This window comes from Balaenoptera ricei, chromosome 2 (genome assembly GCF_028023285.1).
Source record: "Balaenoptera ricei isolate mBalRic1 chromosome 2, mBalRic1.hap2, whole genome shotgun sequence".
NCBI classification, from domain to species: domain Eukaryota; kingdom Metazoa; phylum Chordata; class Mammalia; order Artiodactyla; family Balaenopteridae; genus Balaenoptera; species Balaenoptera ricei.
Window position 1 is genome coordinate 183,601,164 of NC_082640.1, and position 23,778 is coordinate 183,624,941.

The following is a 23,778-nucleotide window of genomic DNA, read 5'->3' on the forward strand; positions in this document are numbered from 1 at the left end:
TACTTTTACTCGTGTGATTTTAAACCGTAGAAAGGGGCTCTTTACTCACCTCTCCAGTTTGCCATTGTGCAGAGACTCCTCGCATCTTAGAATCTGAAGAGACCAATATATTCAAGGGGAAGGAATTGAAATTTGGGGAGAAGGGACTTGCCCAAGGACTCCCAGCTCCATCCCAGGGACTAGCTCTGGCCGGCCTGGGAAGAGGTTTATGAGCATCTGCTGTGTGTTGGCCGCTTGGCCAGGCCTGTCACCGTCCTTCACGCCCAAGCTGTAGGTCCTGCTATCAGCCCCACCTTATAGGTGTGGAGACTGAAGCGCTGAGAGGTGAGCTGCCTGCCCAGCGGTGCGCAGCCAGTGATAGGCCATCAGGCTCAGATACCCGGGTGTCCGCCTGAGAGCTTGGCCCTCCCGCCTCCGGATGTCTGGCGGTGGCATGCATGCACTGAGCCCTTCCCTCCCCTCCCTGCTCCACGGTCTTGGAGGTCCTTGTCTCCACGCCGAGGGCCACGGAGGGCCTGTGAATCAACATCGTCTCCCAGGGCGCCTGCTGGAGCCGGTGGCAGCAGGTCCACGTGCATTGCCTCAGCCCCAAGGGCCCGCCTGTTACTGGCAGCCAGAGACCTTTCAAGTTGTCCTTTCGTTCGTCCGTCCATTTGTTTATCTGCTCATTCACTGATCCAGCCCTTAATTCAGCACAACTTACTGATGCCTGCAGTGTGCAGACCCCGTCCTGGCCAAGGGTGCCCCAGAGATGTGACAGGCGTCTGTCCCCGGGAACTCACAGTCCTGTGGGGCGGGCAGGTGGCCTCGGCCATCCTAGGGGGCCCAGAGCAGTGTCTCCCTCACTTTCCCTCCAGGCTTGGGTGCAGAGGACTGGCCGGGGTGGAGGGGAGGGGGCGCTGGGGCCCCCAGCCCTCCCTCTTTCTGGGGTCCAGCAGCGCATAGACGCGAGAGGCTGGCTTGTTGTCCGGTCCAGGCCCCTGGTGGTGATGACTCAAAACCAGCCGCGGAGCGGGCAGGGATGCCCCAGGCACACGGTGAGTCGGCAGCGGGCCAGGACCGGAGCCTGCCCCCCAACCCTGCGCACCTCGGAAGTGGCACGGCCCCGGGAAGGGATAGGTGAGCCTTCGGATGAATCCAGAGCAGCCCAGAGTTACCCAGGTCTGTTTGGTGGGCCAAGCAGACAAGATTTTAAGGATATTCAGTGATTTTCATCACACCTGAACGTGTCTTGATCACGTCTTCCATTTTTCCCAAAGCCATAGACTTTTGGCCAAGTGTCTACAACTGTCTGCCGACAGAGGCCCTGGTTGCCAGAAGAGTCTGAGTGAGGTTCCCTCTGGATCCAGCTAGTTAAGCCCGTGTAGCGCTGTCCCACGCCCCTGGGATGGGACGTACCAGCTGTCGGTGTAATTAAGGTTGCCATAAAACCCACCAGCTAGACACACAAATGGCTCCTCTGCTCTTTCCCGGGGCAGTAGCAGTTGTGAAGGCAAGTAAATCATGTTCAGCGGCAATCACTTCAAAGGTCAGCCTTCCACTTACAGCAGCGTTATTGGCAGGGATCGCCCGTAACACGGCTTGTTTCCCGGCCATTCGATTTTACGACGCCCTAATGAATTGGGCCATTTCCATCCATTCTCAGGAAGTGTACAGAACAAGGGTTTTCGTTCTCCTGGAAAAGGCAGGTGGTGTGTTGGTGGGCACGTGGGTAGTTCTGCCGGGGACAGGCCGAGGACCCATGGCACATCGCTTCTCTGGGCCTTGACACCGCCCTCTGGGGGCAGCTTCCTCCTGCTGCCATCAGGAGATGATTTCTGTGAAACCCCCGGCCAGTGGCTGGAACTCAATGGGCCCTCCTCTTCCTCCAGGCTTTCCTGGGTCAGTGTGTTTCCCAAGTGCGTGTGGGGATCCAGGTGCCGCCGCTGGAGAGGGGCTCAGGTGCCCACGGATGTCACGGTCCTGCCCATCGGCAGCCATTCCCTATGGGCTCTTGGGGCTGTGTCCCCACCGCCCGGGAGGAGACGCTCCTCAGTGCACAGGCCACATCTACGGATGTGAGTTGGGCCGGACTTATTCCTCTCCTGGCACTTGCTGCCCCTGCCATCCTTGATTCCCTGCTCCTCGCTTGGCCTGTGGTGATGGGGAGGGCTTCGGGAAAGGCGGCAGGAAGGCCTTCAGGCCCCATATGGCCTTGGCAGATGGAGGCCTGGGGTGGCTGGTGGGGAGAGTGGTTTAAGTCAGAGGTGGCCGTGGCGCTGGGGATGGGAGGAGGGGATGGATCTGGAGCCATGATGACGGGCCTTGCTCCCTCCCCTCCCTTCTCTTCCCACCAGAGCAGATTCCAAACCCTGCCTTGGGACAGCGCTGTTCTTTGAGTTGGAATGTTGTGCACTTATCAGAGCACATGTTGGGGACTCTGGTGGTCCACGTCCCCTCCCAGGCTCTAGACCGCTGCCCCAGCTCCAGACTGGGCAGGCCAGAGCATCTGCCAGCAGCACAGCTCTGGAGCTTTCCTTCCAGTCCACACTCCAGGAGACTCATGGCTATCTGGGAGGGCAAAGCGGGCATGTGGGATCCTGGTGCACAGAGTGGGAGAGGAAGGGAGGGAGGGAGGTGGGCAGTTCCACGCTGCCTGGGGAGCAGCTACACAGGCTGGCCAGTGTTCAGAGGCCTGCAGGGCTGCCCTCACTTTTCTACCCCTGGACTATTCCTCAGGCTCCAGGGGGCCCACCCTGAAATCGCCCTAGCTGAGGGCTGCTTCTGAAGAGGCTCAGAGAAGGTAATCGTTTGTTCCCCACCCTCCCCCAGGAATTTGTCCCAGCGTTTACTGAGGCAGGACTTGGCCAGCAGGAGACGGGGATGTGGGCCCCAGAGAAGCACCACACCCTGGCCCTGTGCCCTGGAGCAAATCCCTGTATCTCTCTGAGCCTCAGTGTTCCGCATCTGGAGAATGGGTCTCAAAATACCCCTCTGTCTAAATTGGAATTATGGAGTGCTGCATTTAATGTGAATTTGACTTATGTATATTAGAAAGAGGATGATAGAAAATCTAGGTCTGAAACATTTGAAAGTTTGTAATCTCCAGTTTTTTATTTATTTTGTATTTATTTACTATTTTAAATTATATTTATTTATTTTTTTTGGCTGCATTGGGTCTTTGTTGCTGCGTGCGGGCTTTCTCTAGTTGCGGTGAGCGGGGGCTACTCTTCCTTGTGGTGCGCAGGCTTCTCACTGCGGTGGCTTCTCTTGCTGCAGAGCACGGGCTCTAGGCGCACAGGCTTCAGTAGTTGTGGCGCACGGGCTTAGTTGCTCTGCGGCACATGCGATCTTCCGGGACCAGGGCTCGAACCCGTGTCCGCTGCCTTGGCAGGCGGATTCTTAACCACTGCACCACCAGGGAAGCCCCTAAACTCCAGTTTTTAAATAAGTATGAAGACAGCTCGTTTCACGGCCGGCTGCCGAGGTGCCGGAGAGCTGTGTTTATGCTGTGGCCACATGGTGGCGCCCTGGGAGCTGGTAAACAGGCCGCCAGGCCCAGCAGGCGGGCCCGAGGCACTGTGCCCGCGGCCAGGTGATCACTATTGCAATTTAAAGTTGTGTTGCGCAGGAGTTTACTGCATGGAGGTACGTGTTAGTCCGGGTGCTGGGACCCCCACCCCGCCCCTGCCCAGCCCAGTTGCTGTAGGCTGAAAGGTTCATGTGAGAAAATGCCCTGAAGAAAGCGGAACAACAGCTTGACGCTTAATTGCGTTAGTTTAGAGACGGGAGGCTGTGGAATGTTGGTGATGACGTAAGAAAGAAAGAGTGTCTTTAAAGCTAACTTACATGCTGCGGTTCTGGCTCCATGGGCTCGAGGACACTGGCTCCCACGATGCACTTACCACTCCAGGGACGTTAGGCTGAGGCTTTGAAAGCTGTGAATTACGTGACCTCTTCAGAAGCAAGGCCCTCGCACAGAGTATGGCCCTGGTATTGATGGGCGTCACTGGTGCCCTTAGGTGCCCTTGGCTAGGCGTGGGCCCTTCCCTAAGCTCTCCTTCGTTGGGCCCCCGCTGCTCTCCAGGGGACCAGTCTGACTGGGGAGATCTTCATGCCTCCCTGGGCCCATGCGCCGGTGGGTGTGGGGAGGGCGTGGGACGCGGAGGACTGTCCGTGGGGGGAGGCAAGGCTGTGGAGGTATCACGGGGCAGGTCCTGAGGTCACCCCGCAGCCGCCCCACCTCCACGCTTGGGCTCCTCAGCCTGGGGGCGCGTTTTCCAGCACCAGCCTCTCGAAACTCTCCAGCCCTCAGGGCACTCAGTGGCCCTCCTTGTCCCCGTGTGTGGGCACCCTCCCTGTACCCCTGGGGCCCACCGGCATGACGGGCGCCCGCTCTTGCAGGTGGTGAGAAGCTACAAGGCCACCATCCAGCAGACCTTGGACATCCTCTTCCTCCGGGAAGGCTCCGAGTTTCTGAGCAGCACAGATGCTTCGAGCCGAGACTCTGCCGACCGCACCATTATTGCCTGGGATTTCCGGAGCTCCGCCAAAATCTCCAACCAGATTTTCCACGTGAGAAACCCTGTTTGGCATTGCTTTCAGTTTCAGGGTGCATCTGTGTAGTCCCGGGCTGTCTGGGGTCCCAGGTCACTTCTAAGGAGATGGTTCAGCAGACAGGACCTTTGGAGACAGATGGGCTGCCTGAAATCTGTAGGGTCGGGGAAGGCAAAATGCAGGTCCAGGCCTGCCCAGAGAACCTTCCACTGGCTCCCAGATCGGAGTGACTCCCTAACGGAGTGACTTCCTCTCACTCGTCCTCCGCCCAGCACAGCCTGGCCCCGGGGTAAGGGTGTGGAGGGGCGGCCCGGTCCAGATCCACGGGAACGTGGATGCACACCCGAGACACCCCTACCCTCCCTCCGCCACCCCAGCCAGCCTGCAGGGTTCCGCCTTGCCCTTGCTCAGTGGTTTTGGCAGGGGCTGTGACTCAAGGGTTCAAGCAGGGACCCCAAAGGTAGACCACCTGCATTAAAATCCTGCATTCACCACTTACAAGCAGAGGGCCTGGGCCCATTACTTACCCTCTTTGATTCTCATTTTTCTCTTCGTAAACTGAGGGTGAGAATGTTTCTTGCCTCATAGAATGGCTTTGAGAATTAAAAGACATAAATACTTATAAAGAATCTAGCACAGTGCCAGGCACAGGGAGTTCTCCATAAAATGCACTACCTATCATCACCAGCACCTCTATTACCATATCCATCACCATCACCATCACCACTATATTACCACCATCACCGCCATCATCATCACCATCACCTCTATTACCATCACCACTATCATCATCATCACTACCATCACCACCATCACCATCTCCAACACCATCACCACCATCATCCTCATCATCACCACCATCCTCAATCATCACCATCATTATCATCACCGCCATCACCAACATCACTATCACCACCCACCATCGTCTTTTAAGATTTCAAATTAGCTATGGCTAATCTCTTTGGTGCTGCCACCCTGAATTTAAAAATATATGTCAGGTGTATATATACACCATCTTCCTCTCCCTGCTTTTTCCCTTGTTCTTAGAGGATTCTAAGTGACCCTGAGCCAACCTGCCTCTAGACCGTCACTTCAGGGTTCTAGTGCAACCCGCTGAGAAAGATGAGCCCTGGGAGGGCCCGGCGGGACATGTCTAGCCAGCGGGGCGTCCTGCCTCTGACGGCGCTGCAGAGACCAGGGAAGCAAGTGAGGCAGAGAAAGTGCTGTGTGCCTGAGGCACCAGCCCTCCTAGGGTCACACCTCCTCACCTTCTGTGCAGGCGAGCAGGCACTCTGCCTGGTAGCGTCACACCGGGAGCTCATTATCAGGTTACCATGTGCCTCTGACAGCACATTAGTCTGCAGCCACGGTTCCAACTGCTCCTGACGTCACCCTCTGAATTTAGCCTCATTTAGAGGCTGTGGCTTCAGGACATCACTTAGAACACGGAACAGGTACAATGGAGAAGGGAGCTTTTAGGGGTGTTTCTGTGTGACCGAGCCTGTTAAACAGTGAGATTTCCCCTCCTGTTTGGAACCCCTTGTGCAGGCGTTTACCTCCCCGCTTGGCCAGTCACCTTCTCACTTACTATGCGTTCTGGCTGCGCGGGACCCTGGGCTGGGCTGGGGACCCTCAATGGCTCACTGTGGAGGTGGGGAGGTGGGCGTGCGGATTCGTTTTCTGTCGCTGTGTAATAAATTACAAATTACCATAAACCTGGTGGCTTAAATCAATAGAAGTGTATTCTTTCAGTGACGGAGGCCAGAAGTTTGTAAAAAGTATCACGGGGCTGAAATCAAGATGTTGTCAGGGCCCGCTCCCCTTGGAGGCTCGGGGGAGCATCTGTCCCTTGCTTCTTCCAGCTTCTGGTGGCCGCTGGTGATACTCGGCTCGTGGCTGCATCACTCCGGTCTCCATGCCAACATCTTCAGGTCTCCCTCTGCTCCGTCTTCACATCGCCTCCTCTGTGTGTCTGATCTCCTCTGCTTCCCTTTTATAAGGGTTCATGTGATTGCATTTAGGGCAGTAATACACGATAATCTCCTCATCTCAAGATCCTTAAGTTAATTATATCTGCAAGTTCCCACGGCCTTTTTTTTTTTTTTTTTTTTTGGACATATAAGGTGACATTCACAGGTCCCAGGAATTAGGACATGGAAGTATTTGGTGGGACATTTTTCAGTCTACTCCAAAGGCCATGAGCCAAGGAGTGCAGGGGGCCCCTAGAAGCCAGAAAGGACAAGGGAGCAGATTCCCCCCTAAAGACTCCGGAGGGAACAAAGCCCTGCTGGCATCTTGAGTTTAGTTAGCCCAGAGAGACCATTTTGGACTTCTGACCTCCAGAACTGTAAGATAATAAATGTGTGTTGCTTTAAGCCATGAAATTGGAGGCATTTTGTTACAGCAGCAGCAGGAAATTCACACAGACCCCTAAGTCAAGGTCTGGGCAGAGGGCCCGAGGTCCCACGGGCAGAGTTTGGGGCGTGAGTCCGTCAGAGGCAGAAGCCCAGGTGGGAGCCCCCTCCACCCTCTCTGTGGCCCTGCTCTTTCTCAGGAGAGGTACACCTGCCCCAGCCTCACCTTGCACCCGAGGGAGCCTGTGTTCCTGGCGCAGACCAACGGCAACTACCTGGCCCTCTTCTCCGCCGTGTGGCCCTACCGGATGAGCAGACGACGGCGCTACGAGGGGCACAAGGTACCTCGGCCCTGTCCCCCAGGTGGAAGGTTGTCCCACTGACAACGCCAGCAAGGGGCTTGCGGCCCCTGAGGGCATGGACCCTCTGTCCAGGCAATGTGTGTTTCCTGTTTCCCAGGTGACCCCATGCCACGTGGCCTGGTGTCCACTCTAGGCCCCGGGCCCCAGCTGCTGGCCAGGGACGGTTTCCTTGATCTGTCTGTCGGCTCACGGGGACAGGTCACGGGGCTTGGGGAGGGGCGCAGGACGGAACGGGGGTGGGGCTGTTTCTCCAACTGCCCCCTTTCCCTGCTGAGGGCTGCCTCACGGGGCAGAGCCAGTGGGGCCCCAGCGCCTGGCGCTGAGGCCAGACGCCATCAGCTGGGCTAGAGCTGGGCTCCCTGGATTACACTGAACCAGCCTTGTGACACAGGCACGTGCCGGGGCCCCGGGCTCACGGCAGGAGCTCGGCCGCTGGGTGTGAGGCCCAGCCCTGCTCCTGGCCGGCTCTGGGCCCCAGCGCGCTCCCCTGCGGGAGGGGCAGGGAGGCCGTGCGCCCTGTGCCGCGTGGCCTGCTCACCCCGGGTCACCCTCTGCAGGTGGAAGGCTACTCGGTGGGCTGCGAGTGCTCTCCAGACGGTGACCTGCTGCTGACGGGCAGTGCCGACGGCCGGGTCCTGGTGTACAGCTTCCGCACCGCCAGCCGCGCCCGCACGCTGCACGGGCACACGCAGGCCTGTGTGGGCACCACCTTCCACCCCGTGCTGCCCTCCGTCCTCGCCACCTGCTCCTGGGAGGGCGACGTTAAGATCTGGCACTGAGCCTCCCAGCGTGGAACCTTCCAGACACCGGCCGGGGTGGGTGGTCGGTGTGTGTGATGACGAGGACCTGAGGCTGGCTTCGGGGTCGGGCTCGGGTGGACGCCGCCTTCTCCGCCCTCTGAGCCTCAGTGTCCTCATCTGTAAAATGGGGACAAAATCCCTGTGTCTCGGGGTTCCGAGGGCTACATTAGCAAAAGCACCTGGCACGCTGCTGGTGATACTCAATAAACGTGAGTGTTTTGCTATTTCTTAGGTTATTTCAGCGACAAATATGTATCGGCTCCCCACTCGGAGGCCTGCTGGAGCTTGGAGACAAAACCTGGGGTGGGAGCTGGAGGGGGGGCAGCCCCCGGGGGCTCTGGGTCCAGGTCTGCCCGCCCCCCAGTCTCACAGGGCCTGCTCAGGCGTGGGCCGCCCTCTCCCTCCCCCGAAGCGTGGCCAGCGGGGTCCCCGGGTTTGCCCGAGCCCCGGGCCATCTGCGCTCCTCCTTGCCCACTGCCTGTCAGCTGTGCGCGCTGCCCACGGGAGTGCGTCTGCCCCGGGGGAGGGAGCAATGTGGAGAAGCAAAGGGCCCTTGAGGAGCCCGAAGTCCCAGGAGCCCAAAGATCCACCGATGGGTGAGGGTGGGGACCAAAGGTGCACGTCTCAGGACAGGGGCATCCCTGAAGCCTTGGAAGTCTCCCTGGAGGGGGCAGACCATGAGCCTGTGAGGAGGGTGTCCCCGGCAGGGGGTCAGTGAGAAAACACAGGGGACCTGAGGAGAGGCCACAGGAGCAGGTGGTGCCCAGCCTGGCCTCTCCAGACCTGGGCTCCAGGCCCGGCTCTGCTGTCAGTGTAGCTGAAACCAAGTCATATTTCCTCTCGGAGCCTCAGTTCCCCCCTCTGTAAAGTGGTGTCAGAATCCCCAGCCTGCAGGCTTGCTGTGAGGGTCCAAGAAGGTCAAGTGTGTGGTGGGTGTCAGCACCCTGGGAGCTCCAGTCTGGGGAGGGGGACTGGGCAGATTGGGAGGGGCTCTGGGGCTTGCTGGGGTGGTAAACGTTTATTTCAGTGTGTCTAACTCACCCCCGGGCCCTTGGGAATCTTGGGGTCCACAGGCAGGGCATCCCAAGCAGAGGGAGGGGCAGTGCAAAGGCCCTGAGGCGGGACTCATCCTGAGGGCCGACTCCTTGTCTGTCCTTCGTCCTCATCCCCTGCAGTCAGCACGAAGCCTGGCCTGCAGTGGGTGTTGAGTGCATGCTGTGTCCCCGAGCTGGGCCGGAGAGACCAGAGCCAAGCGCGTGGGTGGGTGTGAGCACGGGATCCCGGGTGTCCCTCACACCGTGCCCCTCGGAGGGTGAAGGAAGGGAACTCCCCAGGCCTGGGCAGGATGCAGGGTCCCAGGGACCCTGTGTGCCCCTGGGCTGGGTGCGCTGGAAGCTCAGGGTGGAATCACTTCAGGGTGGAAGGCTCAAGAATGGCTTCTTTGGTGGAGGGAAAGATAACCGCACCGCACGCTCAGCCCTGGCGGAAGTGGAGGCCCGCACGGGGGGCTGCCCCAGCCTGAGCAGAGGGGAGTCTCAGTGTGCATCCACTCAGAGCCTGGGCAGGCAGTGGACACTCCTGCCTCACCCCTCACGCCCCCAGGTGGCTTCGCCTGCTCTGAGTGGGGAGCTCTGTGACCTGTGAAGCCCGCCTTGGGGTCACTTCCTCTGTGAAGCCTTCCCAGGTTACAGCTGCCTCCCGCTGCCCCCTGTGCTGGGCCCCTCTTCCCCCAGCACCCCCCGCCCCGCTCCTTCAGGGCTCCGAGTGTAACAGGCGCCCTGAGCCCCGTCCCCCCCTGATGCTGCCTCCCAGCGTGCGTGCTCAGTGCAGAGCAAACTTCCCGGGCTCGCAGGGCCCTGCTCCCGGCTGCATCCCTGGCCCCTGCATGCGGGAGGCATTCTGTGAATAACTGCAGGTAAGACCTGCCCACAGGATGTGGGCTTTGGGATCAGACGGCCGTGGACTTCAACCCCGTCACCCCCTTTCGCTATTGTGCGGTCACAGCCAGTGCTGAGCTGCCTCAGTGTCCCCTGCTGTAAATGAGAACTCATAGTACCCAGCTTGTGGGGATTCATGAGGTTGTGTGTGATAGCTCTCGGCAGGACGTGTATGCAGCAGGCGCTCAGGAGCCAGCAGTGGGAGTATCAGTATTAGTGATAATATCAGCATCAGTGTCAGCCCAGCCACTGGTGCAGGAGTTGAGCCAGTTCAGGCCAGAGGGCGCAGTTGGGTTCATCCTCAGACCTGGTCTGGCGGGACCCTCTCCGGCCAGCTCTGGCTCACTCTCACAGCAGAAGCCCCCAGTGAGCTACTCCCAGTTGACAAGTCTCAGGGAAGGCCTCTGATTGGCTGGCTTGTGTCACATGCCTGCCCCAGACCAGGGGCCCCTGGCCAGGCATAGCTGCCACTATGCAGCTGGAGGGGAGAGTGATGGGACCCCCACAGTATTGTCATGAGGGTGTGTCCCCCCAGGTCCAGTCTGAACAGTCCCTTGGCAGGCATTTGTCGGATGGATTGACAACGTGTGAATGAACCCAGACACAGGCCAGGAGGGGAGGCTGTGCTCGTCTGGGGCTAGGGGGGCCTGGCCTTCCCAGGTGCCTCTCGCCCGCCTCTCCTGCCCCCACCTTGCATCCAGCCCCAGATCCTGGGATCCAGACATCCTGCTCTCTAGCCCAGCCTGAAGCGGGCGTTTTTCTGCCTTCCTTGATGTGGAGTGTCTTCTGAGTGAGAATTTCATCACGTGGTTTGCTGACTGCTCTCCCCACTGTGATGTGTTAATATGACCACTCATTTGTTTAATGAGCATCAGTTACAGACTGTACTCAAGTGGCTTTGGCGTGGGCGCTGGGGTGTGGCCAGGGGACGACCTCCCTGCCCACCGAGCTGCCCGGCCCCCTCCCCTGTGCTGAGTCCACACCCTGGCTACCTGCAGCCCTGTGGGATTTGGGGCCAGGACAACACGGGTCCCAGACCCATCACCTGCTTGCACGGGGCTTTTGTGGGCTGGTACGCTTTCGACTTCTCTTGGGGCAAACACCAGCCAAATCTCTGTCCTTGGAGGCCGTTTCTTTACCACACTGGTCACCTTGAACCAGCCGAAGCTCTGACCCTCCTGGGACAGGGATATCCAGGTATCCCCAGACACCACTGCGGCTGTTTCTTAGCACCCCTCCCCTGTGGATTTGATTTCTTACCTACGCGCCCTGCAAGCCCTACCCCCTTCTTAGGTTATTTTACTGGGAAGAATGGCAGGTGCTCTCCGTACCCTTTATCTGTTTCTTTTTCCAAGTGCTGTCTTCCAAAGAGCATTCAAGACTCCTGATCCTCTGCAAGGTGTCTAGGAGTTCACCATTTGCAATTTTAAAATAAGAGAGCTAAATTTAGAAAGTATGGAGCAGGAATGAAAAAGGAGTGTGGGCTCTCCCCTCCACCCACCTTCCTGGGGCTGAGTGCCTACCTTCGCCTCACCCATAAATCTGAAATACAGATCTGAAGCCGTCGTGGGAGAACGGTTTCATGTGGAGATGCCAGCGTGGCTGTGTCTGCTGCTGAGCGCGGCCGTGACTTTGCTGAGTGAGGCTGACGCTTGCAGCCCCCGCGAGGTGGCCGTGAGCCCCACCGTCGCGCCGAGGAGACCGATGCTCGGAGGGCAGAGGGACAGGCCCGGGAAGTCTGTGCTCCTCCCCTCCCTGGGGACCCACCTCTGGCCCAGCCTGGGGCTCTCCATGCAGTGGGACAGCCACCAGTCTCGAGGGCCCCTGGGGAGCTCACGAGTCAGCGTCCTCAGGCTCCAGAAGGGGAACCTGGCCCAGAGGGCCCAGGACTTGCCCAAGGTCACGCAGCCCTGCACTGCCCGCTGTGGGTTGAGAAGAAACATGGACAGAAGGGTCGGTGGACGGTGGGTGCACAGCCAGGGTCCTGTTGGGAGTGAGGCAGGACCGGAGTGGAGCGAGGGGGGTGCTTGGTGAAGGAGGGAAGCCCACCCCAGCTGTGGCTGGCTTCAGAGGCCATGGCAGGACAGCTCTGTGAGGCCTGTTGGCCGTCTGCGGGGAAGAGCACTCAGACTCTGAAGTGACCATGTCGGGGCCTGGCCTTCTGGGCCCAGACTGCAAAGTCCTTGGGGTTCCCAGCCCTGTGGTCCAGTCTCACAACCCACGTGGTGCTGACGAAGCCAGGGCCCCTCTGGGAGCGTCTCTGAGCGAGAGCCTGCTGGGTGCCAGGGCCCATGTGTTTTCCCCTCCACCCTCCCATTTGCCCCCCAGTTCGGTGAGGGTTGCTTCCCCACCTGCCCACAGGGAAACTGGGCCCCAGACAGGGGAGCTGACTGCCGAGGCTCTCCACAGCCCCTCCCCCGCCCGGAGGCTGCTTCCTGGGGCGCATCTGCTCCTGGGGGTGGGCAGCGGGGCCTGCAGGGGCAGGTCAGGTGCAGGCACCCTGGAGCTACACGAAGCTGGGTGGGCCGGAGAACTTCAGGCGTGCACCTGGGCCGAGGTGGTCCCCTCCCAGTGGGAAGTGCCCAGCCCCTGGAAGAAGCAGACGTAAAGCCCCCTGGAGGAGGGGCCCTTCATCCTAGGCCTTGCAGAACGTTCACAAGTACTTTCTCAAGGGCATCAATGAGCATGCTCAAACCAGGCACACAAAGAAACAAGGCGACATGGGCAGGAACCAAGATAAACAGGTCTACACAGACCCCACCTGATGGACGTGTCAGACCCAGACAGTGAGCCAGCTGTGCCCGCTCTAAGGAAACAAAAGACAAGCTTGGAAATATCTCCAGGGAATAGGAAACTATTAGAAAGTGGCACAGTGGGTTTGTAGAATAACCAGACAGAACTTCTAGAAATGGAAAACATTAATAACTAAAACTAAAAACTTGGTGGCTGTGTTTGGCAGCTGAATGGACGCAGCAGAGGAGAATTAGTGACCTGGAAGAATGCAGGTTGAGCACGGTGACACTGAGGTGTGGGTCTTAAGGAGGCAGGGACACAGAGGTAGAGGACACAGAGGTTCTGATGGCAGTCCCAGGAGGAGGGAAGGGTGGAGAAATAGTTTAAGTAGCTGAGGATTTTCTTCAACTACTGAAATACACCAATCCACAGACACACCAATGAAATACACCAATCCACAGATACACCAATGAAATACACCAATCCACAGATACAAGACTCCCTGTGAATTCCCAACAAGGAGAAATCCACAGTGAGACACACCTCAGGGAAACTGCAGAAAACCAAAGTCAAAGGGAAGATCTTACGCAGCTGGAGAGAAAAAGACAGATTAGCGCCAAAGGAACAGCTCCTGGGGGGGGGGGGACTGATGGCGAGTCCCACCCCAGCAGGAAGCCAGGGGACATCTCTGTGCACTGAGGGAAAGAGACCCCCGCTGACATTCTCCCCAGTGAGAATATCCTTCAGAAATGGAGCAAAGACATCTTCAGAGGAAAAAAAAACCCCAGGAGAGTTTGTCACCAGCAGAGCCGAACTAAAGGAAATCCTAAGGAATCTTGAGGCAGAAGCAAAGTCTGTAAGGAACATTGTATGAAATGGCAATAATAACGTTTAGCGGGTTGAGACAATGGAAGAATTCAAACACTGGACGACACGGGGCCAGGGCCGGGGAGGAGTGTTATTATCAGGCTGCCCTGGCCTCAGAGAGGGGAGGACAGGGGGAGACACCCAGGGCCACACGTCCTGAGATCAAAAGGCAGGGGGGAGAAGAAACTACCCAAACCCAAATTCTTTCCACCGACGTCTTTTATTAATGAATGCAAAATACAGTACTGAGACAGGGCATGCATCACAGACGACAGGAAAGCAAGCTACAGAACCCGGGGTCGGAGGGCCTCATTACATCTGAGGTAGAGCGAGGTGGTGCCGGGGAGCGGGACACTGGGGGACGAGCACCGGCCCCACTCGGGACTACGGACCACGGGGGAGCTGGGGGGTGGTCGTCGGCCACACGGCGAGAACAGCTGAAAACGTTACACATCCCTCCACCCGTTCCAGTTCCCCTCTTTGTGGACAGAGCGTCAGGGTTCCCTTGTCACTGGCTGGCGGGGGGGGGGGTCTCCGCAGGACACCGTCCTTCCCTCTGAGGGGCAGGCCCCACTCGCCCTCACCCGAAAATCAAGGAGTGTTGCGTCGAAAACGCCTAGGCTGCCATCCAGGGAGCTGGAGGCTGAGTGCGTTAAGAAAGACCCTTTTGCTCTATAAAAATAGTTGCACTTTATAAAAGGGGGGCTGCTCATCTCCGGTGGGGAAGGAGGTTGCTGTGTGAGAAACGGTCCACCGTGGCGGTGCGGGGGCGGACGAGACACGTGGGTGGGGTCCCCCCCCCCAGGCTCGACGGGGTCCTCGTCTGCGGGGCCGGGAGGATGGGTATCGGGGAGGCGAGGCAGCGCCCCTTGGGACCCGGTGTGCGGGGTGGCTGCGGCCGAGGCCTGCACGTGGGCGCTCAGTTGAGCAGGGTCCCGTAGAGCTGGGCTTTCGTGAGACTGTCCTTGCGGCTGAGCCCCGAGCCGCCAGTCCGAGGGAAGGCGGGCTGGGGGCTGAGGCGGGCGCCGGGGTGCATCTCCGGGGAGGCCTCCATGGAGCTGGGTTCCAGGGAATCCCTGGAGCTCCGGGGGCTGTGCTCGGGCTCGGGGCTGCCGCCCGCGCCACACAGCTGCACCCCGAGCCTCTCCCGCTCCCCCTCGCTGGCCGCGTAGCTGGGCAGGGGCTCAGCCGAGCGGCCGGGGCTGAGGCTCAGGTCACCGGCCGCCCGGAGGTAGCGGGGCTCGGCCAGGTGGCCCTGGGAGAGGTCATCGCCCTCCGAGAAGCTGTCAGCCTTGTAGCTGGCATAGAGGGGGCTGGCGCGGCCCTCGGCCTTCTCGCCCGGGCCGCCTCCGGCCCCAAAGTAGCGGTCGCTGAAGCCGCTGGGCGAGGCGCGGCCGGGAGGGGGGGCGGCGGCGGCGGCAGCGGCGGCCGGGAAGGGGTAGGCGCCGATGTCCTCCACGCTCAGCGGCCGCCACTGGCCGCGCACGTCCTCTGCAGCCAGCCGGGCTGACCCCGGCTTGGCCCGCAGGTTCCACAGGTTGGGGGGCATCAGGGCGGGCTGGGGGCCGGGGGAGACCGGGAAGCGGTAGGGCTCGGCGGGGTACGGTGACACAGTCCTCGCGAAGCCCGGGGCCGCCTCGGCCTCGAGCGGGGCGGCCACTGCGGCCGCGGCCGAGGCGTAGCGTGGGCTGCTCCCGTAGGCCGCAGGCGGCTTGCGGCCGAAGAGCTCGTCGCGGCTGTTCAGGTAGATGGCCTGCTGCGAGGCGGTGAGCGTGCTGGCCTGGGCGTGCTCCTTCTCCTCCGACGTGGCGCTGAAGCTCGAGTAGGAGCTGGACGTGGGCAGCGAGGCCGCGTAGCCCGCGAAGGCCTCGTGCCGGTAGCCCGCGGGGTAGGCCGCCGCCGCGGCCTCCTCCTCCTCCTCGGCCGCGCTGTCAGTGGAATTCTGGGCGCGCAGGAAGCCCACGTCGGTCACGGGCCCGTCCACGCTGGGCCGCCGGTCCCGGCGCCGCTCCTCGGGGCAGTAGAGCGCTGTGTCGCTGCAGTAGATGTCCCCCTTGTAGGGGGGCCGGGGGCCCGGCTTCTCCAGCCTGTCGCGGAAGGCCAGGTCACGGGCTGAGGCATCCGACAGGTGGGAGGACAGGCTGCTGGGGTCTGGCTTCTCCAGCACCTTGGCGAGGACGCAGGGGGGGACACTGTCAGCGTAGGCCGGGCGGCAGAGCGGGGAGGGCAGGCCGCAGCCTTGCTGCTCCATGTGCAGGCTCACGCGCTCCTGGAACTCTGAGGGCAGCTAGAATGGGACGCCGCGAGGAGGAGGAGGGGACGGGGGTCACGGTCAGCCCAGGAGTGGCAGCCGAGACTGACCGACCGGGGACCTGCCCAGGGCCTCTCGAATCCCAGCAGCTGGAGCCGACGCCCGGGAGGCTCTATTTCACAAGCTCCCGGGGACGTGCCTGAGAACCCCTGGTCACCGCCACCCACCCCGGCCCACTCCAGTGGGGCACCGCAGAGCCTGGAGGCTGGAACCCGGGTCTGACTCGGGCCTCTCTCGGGCCTTCCCCTGAGGGGCTGACTTGCTCTCCCAGCCCCAGGGTCTCTGGGAGGGCACCCCCGGCCCGCTCATGTGGCCTGGGTGCTCCCAGACCAGACAGACTCAGAAACAGATGCGACAAAGACTGAGGGCCAGGCGCCCAGCGGTTCCCGCGGGAGCGCCTGGTGCCCTGCGGGGGACGTCCCGCTACTGTTTGATCTATTTTGTGAGTGTCTTAGGCGTGGCCCAGGCTCGGGGAGACGGAAGGTGGAAAGGCCTGGGTGAGGGGAGGGGCGGCCTGGCTGGGGTGGGAGCCCCGGGTCCGAGGCTGGGCCCTGTGGCCTCGGCCCAGTGACTCCCGGGTGAAGCCAGTTTCTTATCTCTGAAATGAGCACCGTCAGGAATTGTACCCAAACCAAACCACAGGGTTTCGGGGAGGCTCACACAGCGGGTGGGGGCCGGGAGCAGTCCCCGGAGGAAACGGGGGGAGTGTGCCGGCCGTCCGGGCTGGTGGGGGGGTGTGTATGGGGCGGTCCCTCCACCACAGCCAGCCCCTTCGCTCTCTCAAGGGTGGGACCTGCGAGGAAGGAGCCCCGAGTGGCGGCGGGGGGGGGGGGGCAGCGGCGGGCCTGGCCGGGGCGGGGCTGACGTTACCTCGGACACCTCGCGGCCCCCGCCGTAGGTCTGGCCGCACTGCAGCAGCTGGGCCGCTAGATTGCAGTCCTTCCTATAGAGCTCCTGGAAGACGAGAGAAGCTGTTTTGCACAGGCTCGCCCCTCGCCAAGGTCGCTGCCACCCTGACCGGTGCCCAGTGGCCAACGCGGAAACCGGCGGGCAGAGCCGGCTGTGCAGTGGGCAGCACGAGGACCCTCTCTGGGCCTCACACTCTCGCCTGCAGAACGGGGGCCCCTGCTCTGACCTGGAGCCGCTGGTGCGTGGAGGGCGCCCTCCCAGGCGGTCCCACCACTGACCCGGGTGGGAAGCTCCCACAGGGTGGGGGGCAGTGGGAGAAGAAGGGCCCGCAATGTGCCCTAAAGTCCCGGAGGCCCCAGGCATGGACACCAGGCCCCGGTCTCCCTGCCCTCGGCCTTTGAGTCCCTCCCAAGGGAACGCAGTGGAGAGCGCCGGCAGCGGCGAGGGGCTACGAACGGGCCTGCCGCTCCCACGTCTCGGAGTGAGGCCTGGACACGGGCGTGACTGCGGGGACAGGCAAGGGTCAGGGCGAGTTGGGGGCAGAGGGCCTGTGTGACCCCAGGTCCGGGCGGGGACCAGCTCAGCCTCCTGAGCTGAAAACAGATGCAAACAGTAGGAATCGAGGGGATTTGGTTTCATCTTTGGAAAATCTCTGTTGCATGTGCCTGCCGCTGGGCCTTGGTTCCCACTGCCGCCCAGGGACCCTCTGCAGCCAGGGCTCTGACGGGGGCGGGGGGTCTGGGGTCCACCGATGGGCCCTGAGGTCCACCTGCTCCCACAGTCTCAAGTCAACCAGGCCCAGGCGTCCTACAGCTCAGGTAAGCTGCTGAAGGCGTGGGCACCCCTGCCGTCCCCCGACCCTGGTCCTGGAGGCTCCCGCCCCGCCACCTTCTGTACTGAGGCTGGTGCCCCGGCTTGGCCTGCACAGTGGAGGGAACCCGGGTCCCCCGCTCCTTCAATGCATCCCTGAAAGGGTATAGATGATTGAGAGCTGAGAACTGGGCTCCTGTGAGGCCCCAGACTGGCTGCCGCCGGCATCAGAGGGCTGCAGGCACTGTCTGGCCAGCCCAGACCTGCCACCAAGTTGTTAACAGTCTTCTGAGCGCCGTCCCTCACCTCTGTGCACTCTTCCGCCGTCTCCTACCTGTGGCATCTCCACCTGGCTGTCCAGGGCCCGGCTCCAGCCCCACGCCTGCCGCCCCCTCCCACGTCTCCCCCAGAAGGTCCCAGCCCAGGAGACGGCAGGTGGCTCCTTTCCTGCAGACTCTGACCCCTGCAGTCGGGCTGGACCCATGTTTTCTTCTCATAACCCACATCCCAAATCGGTCAATCACTTTGGTTCCAGCTTCAAAATATAACCAGAATCCAAGCCCCCCCGCTTCCCACCTCCCTGGCCGCCATCCTGGCCAAGCCACCATGGTCTTTCTCCCAGATTGCTGTCTCCTTGACCTTCCCACTCATGGCTTTGTCCTCTACGGTCTGTCCTCAGCAGAGAAGCCACCGGAGCCCAGTAAGAGTAAGTTCAGTCAGGCCACCCCTCTGTTCAAGAACCTTCAATGGCTCCCTACTTCACTCAGAAAAACCCCCCAGATTCCTACAGGAGCCTATACAATACAGTCTCCTGTTATCCTTCTGATCTCAGACCCTCGGCCTCTCCTCCCCACAAGAGCCCCCTCTGGTCTCTTTGCTGGTCTTCAAGTTACTCAGACCCACCTTTGCCGCTGTGGCTCTTTCTCCCTCCCCCGCTGTCCCATGGCCAGCTCCCTCATCGCTTTCAGGTCTCAGCTCCAGCAGCCTCTTCCAGAAGCACCCGACTGAGATTCCCTAACCCTGCAACTGGCAGCTCCCAGCACCATCCCCTGCTTTATTTTTCTCTGCAGCGTTTAGCACTTCCAAGTCACTACACAGTTGACATATCTATCCTGTTTACTGTCCGCCCTCCGCACTCCCCTGCTCAGATGTAAACTCCACGTGGGCAGGGCACTTGCTTGCCTGTATTGTTCACACGTATTCTCAGAGCCTCGTAGGGTCTGGCCCGGCGAGGAGCAGATGCTAATCAGTGAGTGTGTGCTCAGCTGACGGGTCTGTGGAGGGCAGCGGGGCCCTTCTCGCGGGACCCTGGAAATCGGGACCCACGGGTAGCCACAGGACTCTGATGTCCACTGCGAGGGGCCCAAGGCAGGAGTCCTGAGTGGCCACGCCCCAACCTTGGGGTCAGGAAGCCCTGCCTTGACCGGGACACCGTGGCCCCATGCTCCCTATCTCAAGTCCCATCTCCTTCCAGGGGAGGGTCTCGCGGGATGCAGTTTGTGAGGCAGCCCCCGTCCTTCCCCGACTGCCCAGGTACTCCATGAGGTCCTGACCATCCCGTCTGTCCACCCGGCCCTGTGCCAGCCCCTCAGGGTCAGAAGGGCCCGACACTCACGTTGTCCTCCGATAGCTTGTCGATGGTCACCTTGGCCTCCAGCAGGTGGCTGTTGAGGGCGACGATCTCGTGGCTAAGCGCTCGCTTCTCTTCCTCATAGTGCTGGCCCTGGAGGTGGGGGACGGCAGAAGAGGGAGGTGCTCAGCAGTCGGCCAAGGCCTGGGGCCTCCTGGGTCCCCCCTCGCAGCCGACAATGAGGAGGAGCTTGGAGGCCAAGGCACGTGAGGGTCAGAGCACAGAGCAGCCCATGTTCCAGTCCCGCTCTGCCAGGGAGGAGCCAGACGGCCTTGGGCAAGTCACTGCCCCTCTGAGCCTCAGTCTCTGCTCTGCACCGTGGGCACAGTGACAGGTGAGTGCTGGAGAGCACCCAATCGGGGACGAGACAGGTGGGACCGGCCCAACCCCGGGGAGCAGGGAGCGGGCGGGGTGGAAACGAGGCCTTTGGCCCAGCTCCTCACGGGCAAGGGCATGACCGCCAGGCCCGAGGTCCTCACCATGGTTCCAGAGCTGGGGGCCCAGGGCTGGGAGTGCTGGGGTGAGGGGGGATGTGGCGTGCCCTCACCATGCGGTACAGCTTGTCCTCCAGCTCCTGGTTGATCCTTTGCAGCGCCATGTAGTTGCTCTGAATCCTGGAACGGAGGCCTTGAGGTCACTGCTGTGCCAGGCCCCACCCTCCCACGGCCTCTGTAGCCATACAGCCCGCTGAGGGCTGAACACAGGCCCCACCCTGCTCCAACTGCTCCTGTGCTAGAAAGCATCTGATTGAAGCTAACTTGTTGCAACATTTCCTGGGCCAGGGCCGAGGACCCCTGTAGATGAGAAGGGAAGGCCTGTTATTCACGAGGGACTCTGTCGGGTCCTCACTCAGAGTCGGTTAACTCACAGTTGACACACAGTCCTTACAAGGCTGGCGAAAGGGTTTACAGTTCAATAGCAGGTTAGCAGGGATCTAACCTTCAGACTGTGTGATGTGCCCTAGGGTGAGTGCTGGGGACACACAGTGAATAGGATACGGTTCCCCCTGGAAGAGGCTGAGATGGAGGCAAGTGTTGGGTGGGAAGCCATTGCCGCCATGCGGTGTGACGGTGGAAGGGGCCGTGTCCATCCTCTCGACAACCTATGTGTAGTGTTATTGCCCCTGTCTTGCGAGTGGGGAAACTGAGGCTGGAGGTGCTTAAGTAGTAAGGGACAAACGGCCTCACTGCAAATCTAATGCTCTATAAACATTTAAAACAAACCAAGCCAACAGCAAAGTTTGTGTTTTCTTTACATTCTTCCTAAAAGAAGCCTGGAAAGCGTGTAATATTTTTTAGAAGAATATCCATCTTACACGTGCAGAACGATGTTTACAGAAGTTTTGTTTTTAAGGGAGTCATTGCTCAGGGTCCCGCACACCTAGCCTGCTGTCACTGGCTGCTGTGCTGCTCAAGGGAACCGTCTCTAAATGCTGGTTCACCTCCAAGGCTGGACATCGTTTTCCGGTCAGAGACCCAGGCGACAGTGGCTGGGGTCTGGGTCTGGAGATGGCTGCTTCTGTGTCATGCTGCTGCCCCACCACATAAATACGAGAAGGAATGAGCAGGGGACGCAGAGGTGCCTGGGAAGAGCCTGTACCCGGCAGTAGCCAGCGCCAGTTCAGATCCTGGTTTGGCAGCTCTTGGCACAAAGCGTGACTCTGTCAGAGCCGCTTGCCCTCGCTGAGCTTTGGACTCCCCGTGTACGAATGGGGTCACCAGCTCGGGTGGGAGGCAGGGCTCTCCTAGCGGCAGGTCGCCGGCCCTGCGCCCCGCAGGCCCCGCCCCTCCCTGGCCCCGCCCCATTACCTGCGCAGCTTCTCCGTGACCTTCTCCAGCTCCTCCTGCGCCCGCCGCAGCTCGATCTCCAGGTAGTGGCGGGTGGAGTCGAACTCGGTCTCGAGCTTCTCGAGCTTGTGCGTGGTGTAGGACAGCCGCTTGCGCAGCTCGCCCTTCTGCTCCTGCAGCGCGCTGCAACGACACGCGGCGGCGGGCCGGGCCGCGGCGCTGAGCTCCAGGCGCCGGTGGGTGCGCACGGGTGCGCCCGGCCGCACCAGCGCACGCGCACACGCACCACACGCACGCACACCGCCCCGCCCCCGCCCCGGGGCTCAGGGTCTCTGACCCTGAGCCAGTCTGGCACTGGCGGGCGGGGGTGGGGGGGCAAGTGCTTGGGGCAGCTTAAAGGACCTTGGTTTAAAGAGCGCCCATCGGCACCCAGTCTCTCGGTCTGGGAGCCGACCTCCAGATGGCACCGCTTACAGGGTCCCCGACTTTTGCTCCTCTACAGCGCTGGCTGGGGACGCTGAGGCCCAGAGGCAGTAGTGCCACACCCTAGACCAGGACTCTCTTCCCCAAATCGACTGTGTGGTCCCAGCAGGCTGTGTGACCTCTGGGCCAGGGAGAGGATGAGCCTGGATACCCCACGCCCAGGCAGCGTCCGCCACAGTGGCCAGCTGGCTGCGCAGAGCATCAGACACTCAGAAAACCACTGGCCTGCTCATGTCTCCCTTCCTCCAGGAAGCCTTCCAGAGCCAGGCTTGGCTCTTGAGGCTCCATTTTCCCCACAGACTGAGGGCTCCTCTGGGACCCCGGGCCGCTGAGTTCCCATGCTCAGGAAACAGAAACGGGATGATTCACCCTCTGAGCCATATGCCATCAATTCACATCAGCTACCGCTGGGCACAAGGCAGGAGGGACAGGTGTGGCCACACCCAGGGGACAGGCCGTGAACTCCACCAGGGCAGGGGCCACACCCTCCTGTCGGCAGCCGCCCAGCTCCCAGAGAGCACCTAACCATGTGCTGACCTGAGGCACCTCTCCCTTGACTGGCTGAGCACGCAGAAGGGGCCAAGGGGGAAGGACTCACCTTTAACAGCCGGGAGGGCTGATTTCTGCAGGGAAGGGACAGCGGCCCGGTGGGTGAGGGGCACCAGGGGAGTTCTGCTGGCCGTTAGCCACGAGTGAGGCTAAGGTTCAAGCTGCCGTTCAGTGCCCTGGGTGTGCGCTTTGCTCTGTCACCCCCTGCACTTTGTCCCCGTCACCCCCTACACTACAGTCACAACAAAGCCCAGAATGGTGCAGCCTGAAGGTGAACTCCATGGTGTCACGGGGTGTGCAGGGGCCCTGCCATCACACAGACCTGGCTGCTGGTCCCCGCCATGCACCCCCCAATCCACCTGCGACTGTCCCCATCTTGCCCTGGGGACACAAAGCCCTGGCTTCAAAGAGGTGTCCAGGTCGGAGTAGGGGCCCGACTGGGCCAACTGTTTGCTGGAGGAAGTCCAGCCCTCCTCAGGGGACCATTTGGAGCTAAGACCCTTTGGATGGTAACTTCTGGTGGGTTTGCTGTGGGCGAGCAGGAGGCTTCCTCCAGAGCCCGGGACAGAGTGAGCTTCAGTCTCGGGCCCTGTCTGTAAACCACACGTGTTACCATAGGCGCACACCCAGCGAACCCCGATTAAGTCTTCCTGGATTCCTGCCCAGGTCTACATTCTTAAAAGTAAATAAAAATAAAGAGTTGCCTATGTTTTGAGAACCTCAGAGAAGGGCGGGGTGGGTCCTCCCAAGAGTTGGTCCCCAAGGAAGATGCAGAGTGACAAGCAAGGAGGGAGACCAGTGGCAGAGTGCCCGCCCATGGCTGCCAAGCAGGCCCTGCCGCTTCCTCCAGGCAGCACGCCTGACTGACTCACCCCAAGCCCCCTGCAGCTTCAGGTCCCAGACTGCCGCCGGCCCAGGCCTTTCTCCCCAGGGGGCTGGCGAGCTTCCTGGGGGCTCCCCCATGTCACCCAGGGCCCCCTGCACACACGGGGTCAGGCGTGGGAGTGGGGCGGCGGCCGCTGAAGTCAGTCATCCTGCAGGGGCTGCAGGTCACCCGCAGCCCTCGGTCACAGGGTACAGGCGGGGTCCGCACCCTCGGGAAGAGGTGAGAGCACCCGTGGGGCCACTTGAGCCCCCGCCCTCCCCCACCTTGGTCACCCGCCTGCAGCCACAGCTCGGACCCTGCCGTCAAGACTGTCCACCCCTGACGTGACCCAGCCGTATCCCCCTACGATGCATCCACCCGTCACCCTCCTTCCTTCCTTTCCTGCCCTGTCCCGCCCTGTTCCCTGCGCCTCACAGCACGAATGAGAAAAAAGTGGTCCCCGCCCCGCGGAGCTTATAGTCTCGAGGGGAGACAGACAATGAACAAGGGAGCAGGTTCACCAACGAGGCAAGTGTAGGAGGAAAAATGACAGGGCTGTGGGGTGGGCTCCGAGCAGAGCCGGGACCCGCCAGACGGGCATCTGAGCTGTGACCTCCCGCTCACACGGCAGCCAGCTTCATCGAGCCGGCCCACCCGAGCCTCAGTTTACCCTTGGCCTCCAGATGGCCTTCCAGACATACTGGGCGGCTCTGTCCCACCACCCTTCAAGTACTGCTCTCACCTCCTGAGCCCCTCACACTCAACCACCCACCCACCCCTCAGCCGCAGCCGGTCCAGCCCTGGGCTGGCACAGCCCCCAGCCCGCGCCTCCTCCTCGTCCCCCT

General features: G+C 61.0%; 2 protein-coding genes across 6 annotated transcripts in view; one reads left to right on the top strand and one right to left on the bottom strand.

Moving 5' to 3' along the window:
* Positions 1-8,276, top strand: part of WDR25 (WD repeat domain 25) — a 143,993-nt gene extending 135,717 nt beyond the window's left edge. For all 3 annotated transcript variants that reach the window (XM_059914998.1, XM_059914997.1, XM_059914999.1), the window contains 3 exons: positions 4,384-4,554; positions 7,091-7,231; positions 7,810-8,276. In XM_059914998.1, the coding sequence (XP_059770981.1) occupies positions 4,384-4,554; positions 7,091-7,231; positions 7,810-8,031 (534 nt within the window). In that variant the 3' untranslated portion in view covers positions 8,032-8,276. The remainder of the gene's footprint in view (positions 1-4,383; positions 4,555-7,090; positions 7,232-7,809) is intronic.
* A 5,664-nt stretch (positions 8,277-13,940) lies between these two features.
* BEGAIN (brain enriched guanylate kinase associated) lies at positions 13,941-19,863 on the bottom strand. Of its 3 annotated transcripts, XM_059915865.1 has the most exons (4): positions 19,797-19,863; positions 19,235-19,342; positions 16,771-16,854; positions 13,941-15,858 (listed from the first exon to the last, which is right to left on the bottom strand). In XM_059915865.1, the coding sequence occupies exons 1-4, from the start codon at positions 19,845-19,847 to the stop codon at positions 14,509-14,511; spliced, it is 1,593 nt and encodes a 530-aa protein (XP_059771848.1). In that variant the 5' UTR covers positions 19,848-19,863; the 3' UTR covers positions 13,941-14,508. The 3 variants fall into 3 exon arrangements, with proteins under 3 accessions (XP_059771848.1, XP_059771850.1, XP_059771849.1); XM_059915867.1 differs by lacking the exon at positions 16,771-16,854; XM_059915866.1 differs by lacking the exon at positions 16,771-16,854 and having other exon boundaries at positions 13,941-15,876.
* Positions 19,864-23,778: the final 3,915 nt, after the last annotated feature.

Bases quoted from the DNA above. Each gene is read 5' to 3' on its own strand.
- BEGAIN (XM_059915865.1), bottom strand. From the start codon at position 19,847: ATGGCGCTGCAAAGGATCAACCAGGAGCTGGAGGACAAGCTGTACCGC. The intron at 19,343-19,796 runs GTGAGGGCACGC...CCCCACCTCCAG, and splicing joins AGGACAAGCTGTACCGCATG to GGCCAGCACTATGAGGAAGA. The intron at 16,855-19,234 runs GTGAGTGTCGGG...CTCGTCTTCCAG, and splicing joins ACAAGCTATCGGAGGACAAC to GAGCTCTATAGGAAGGACTG.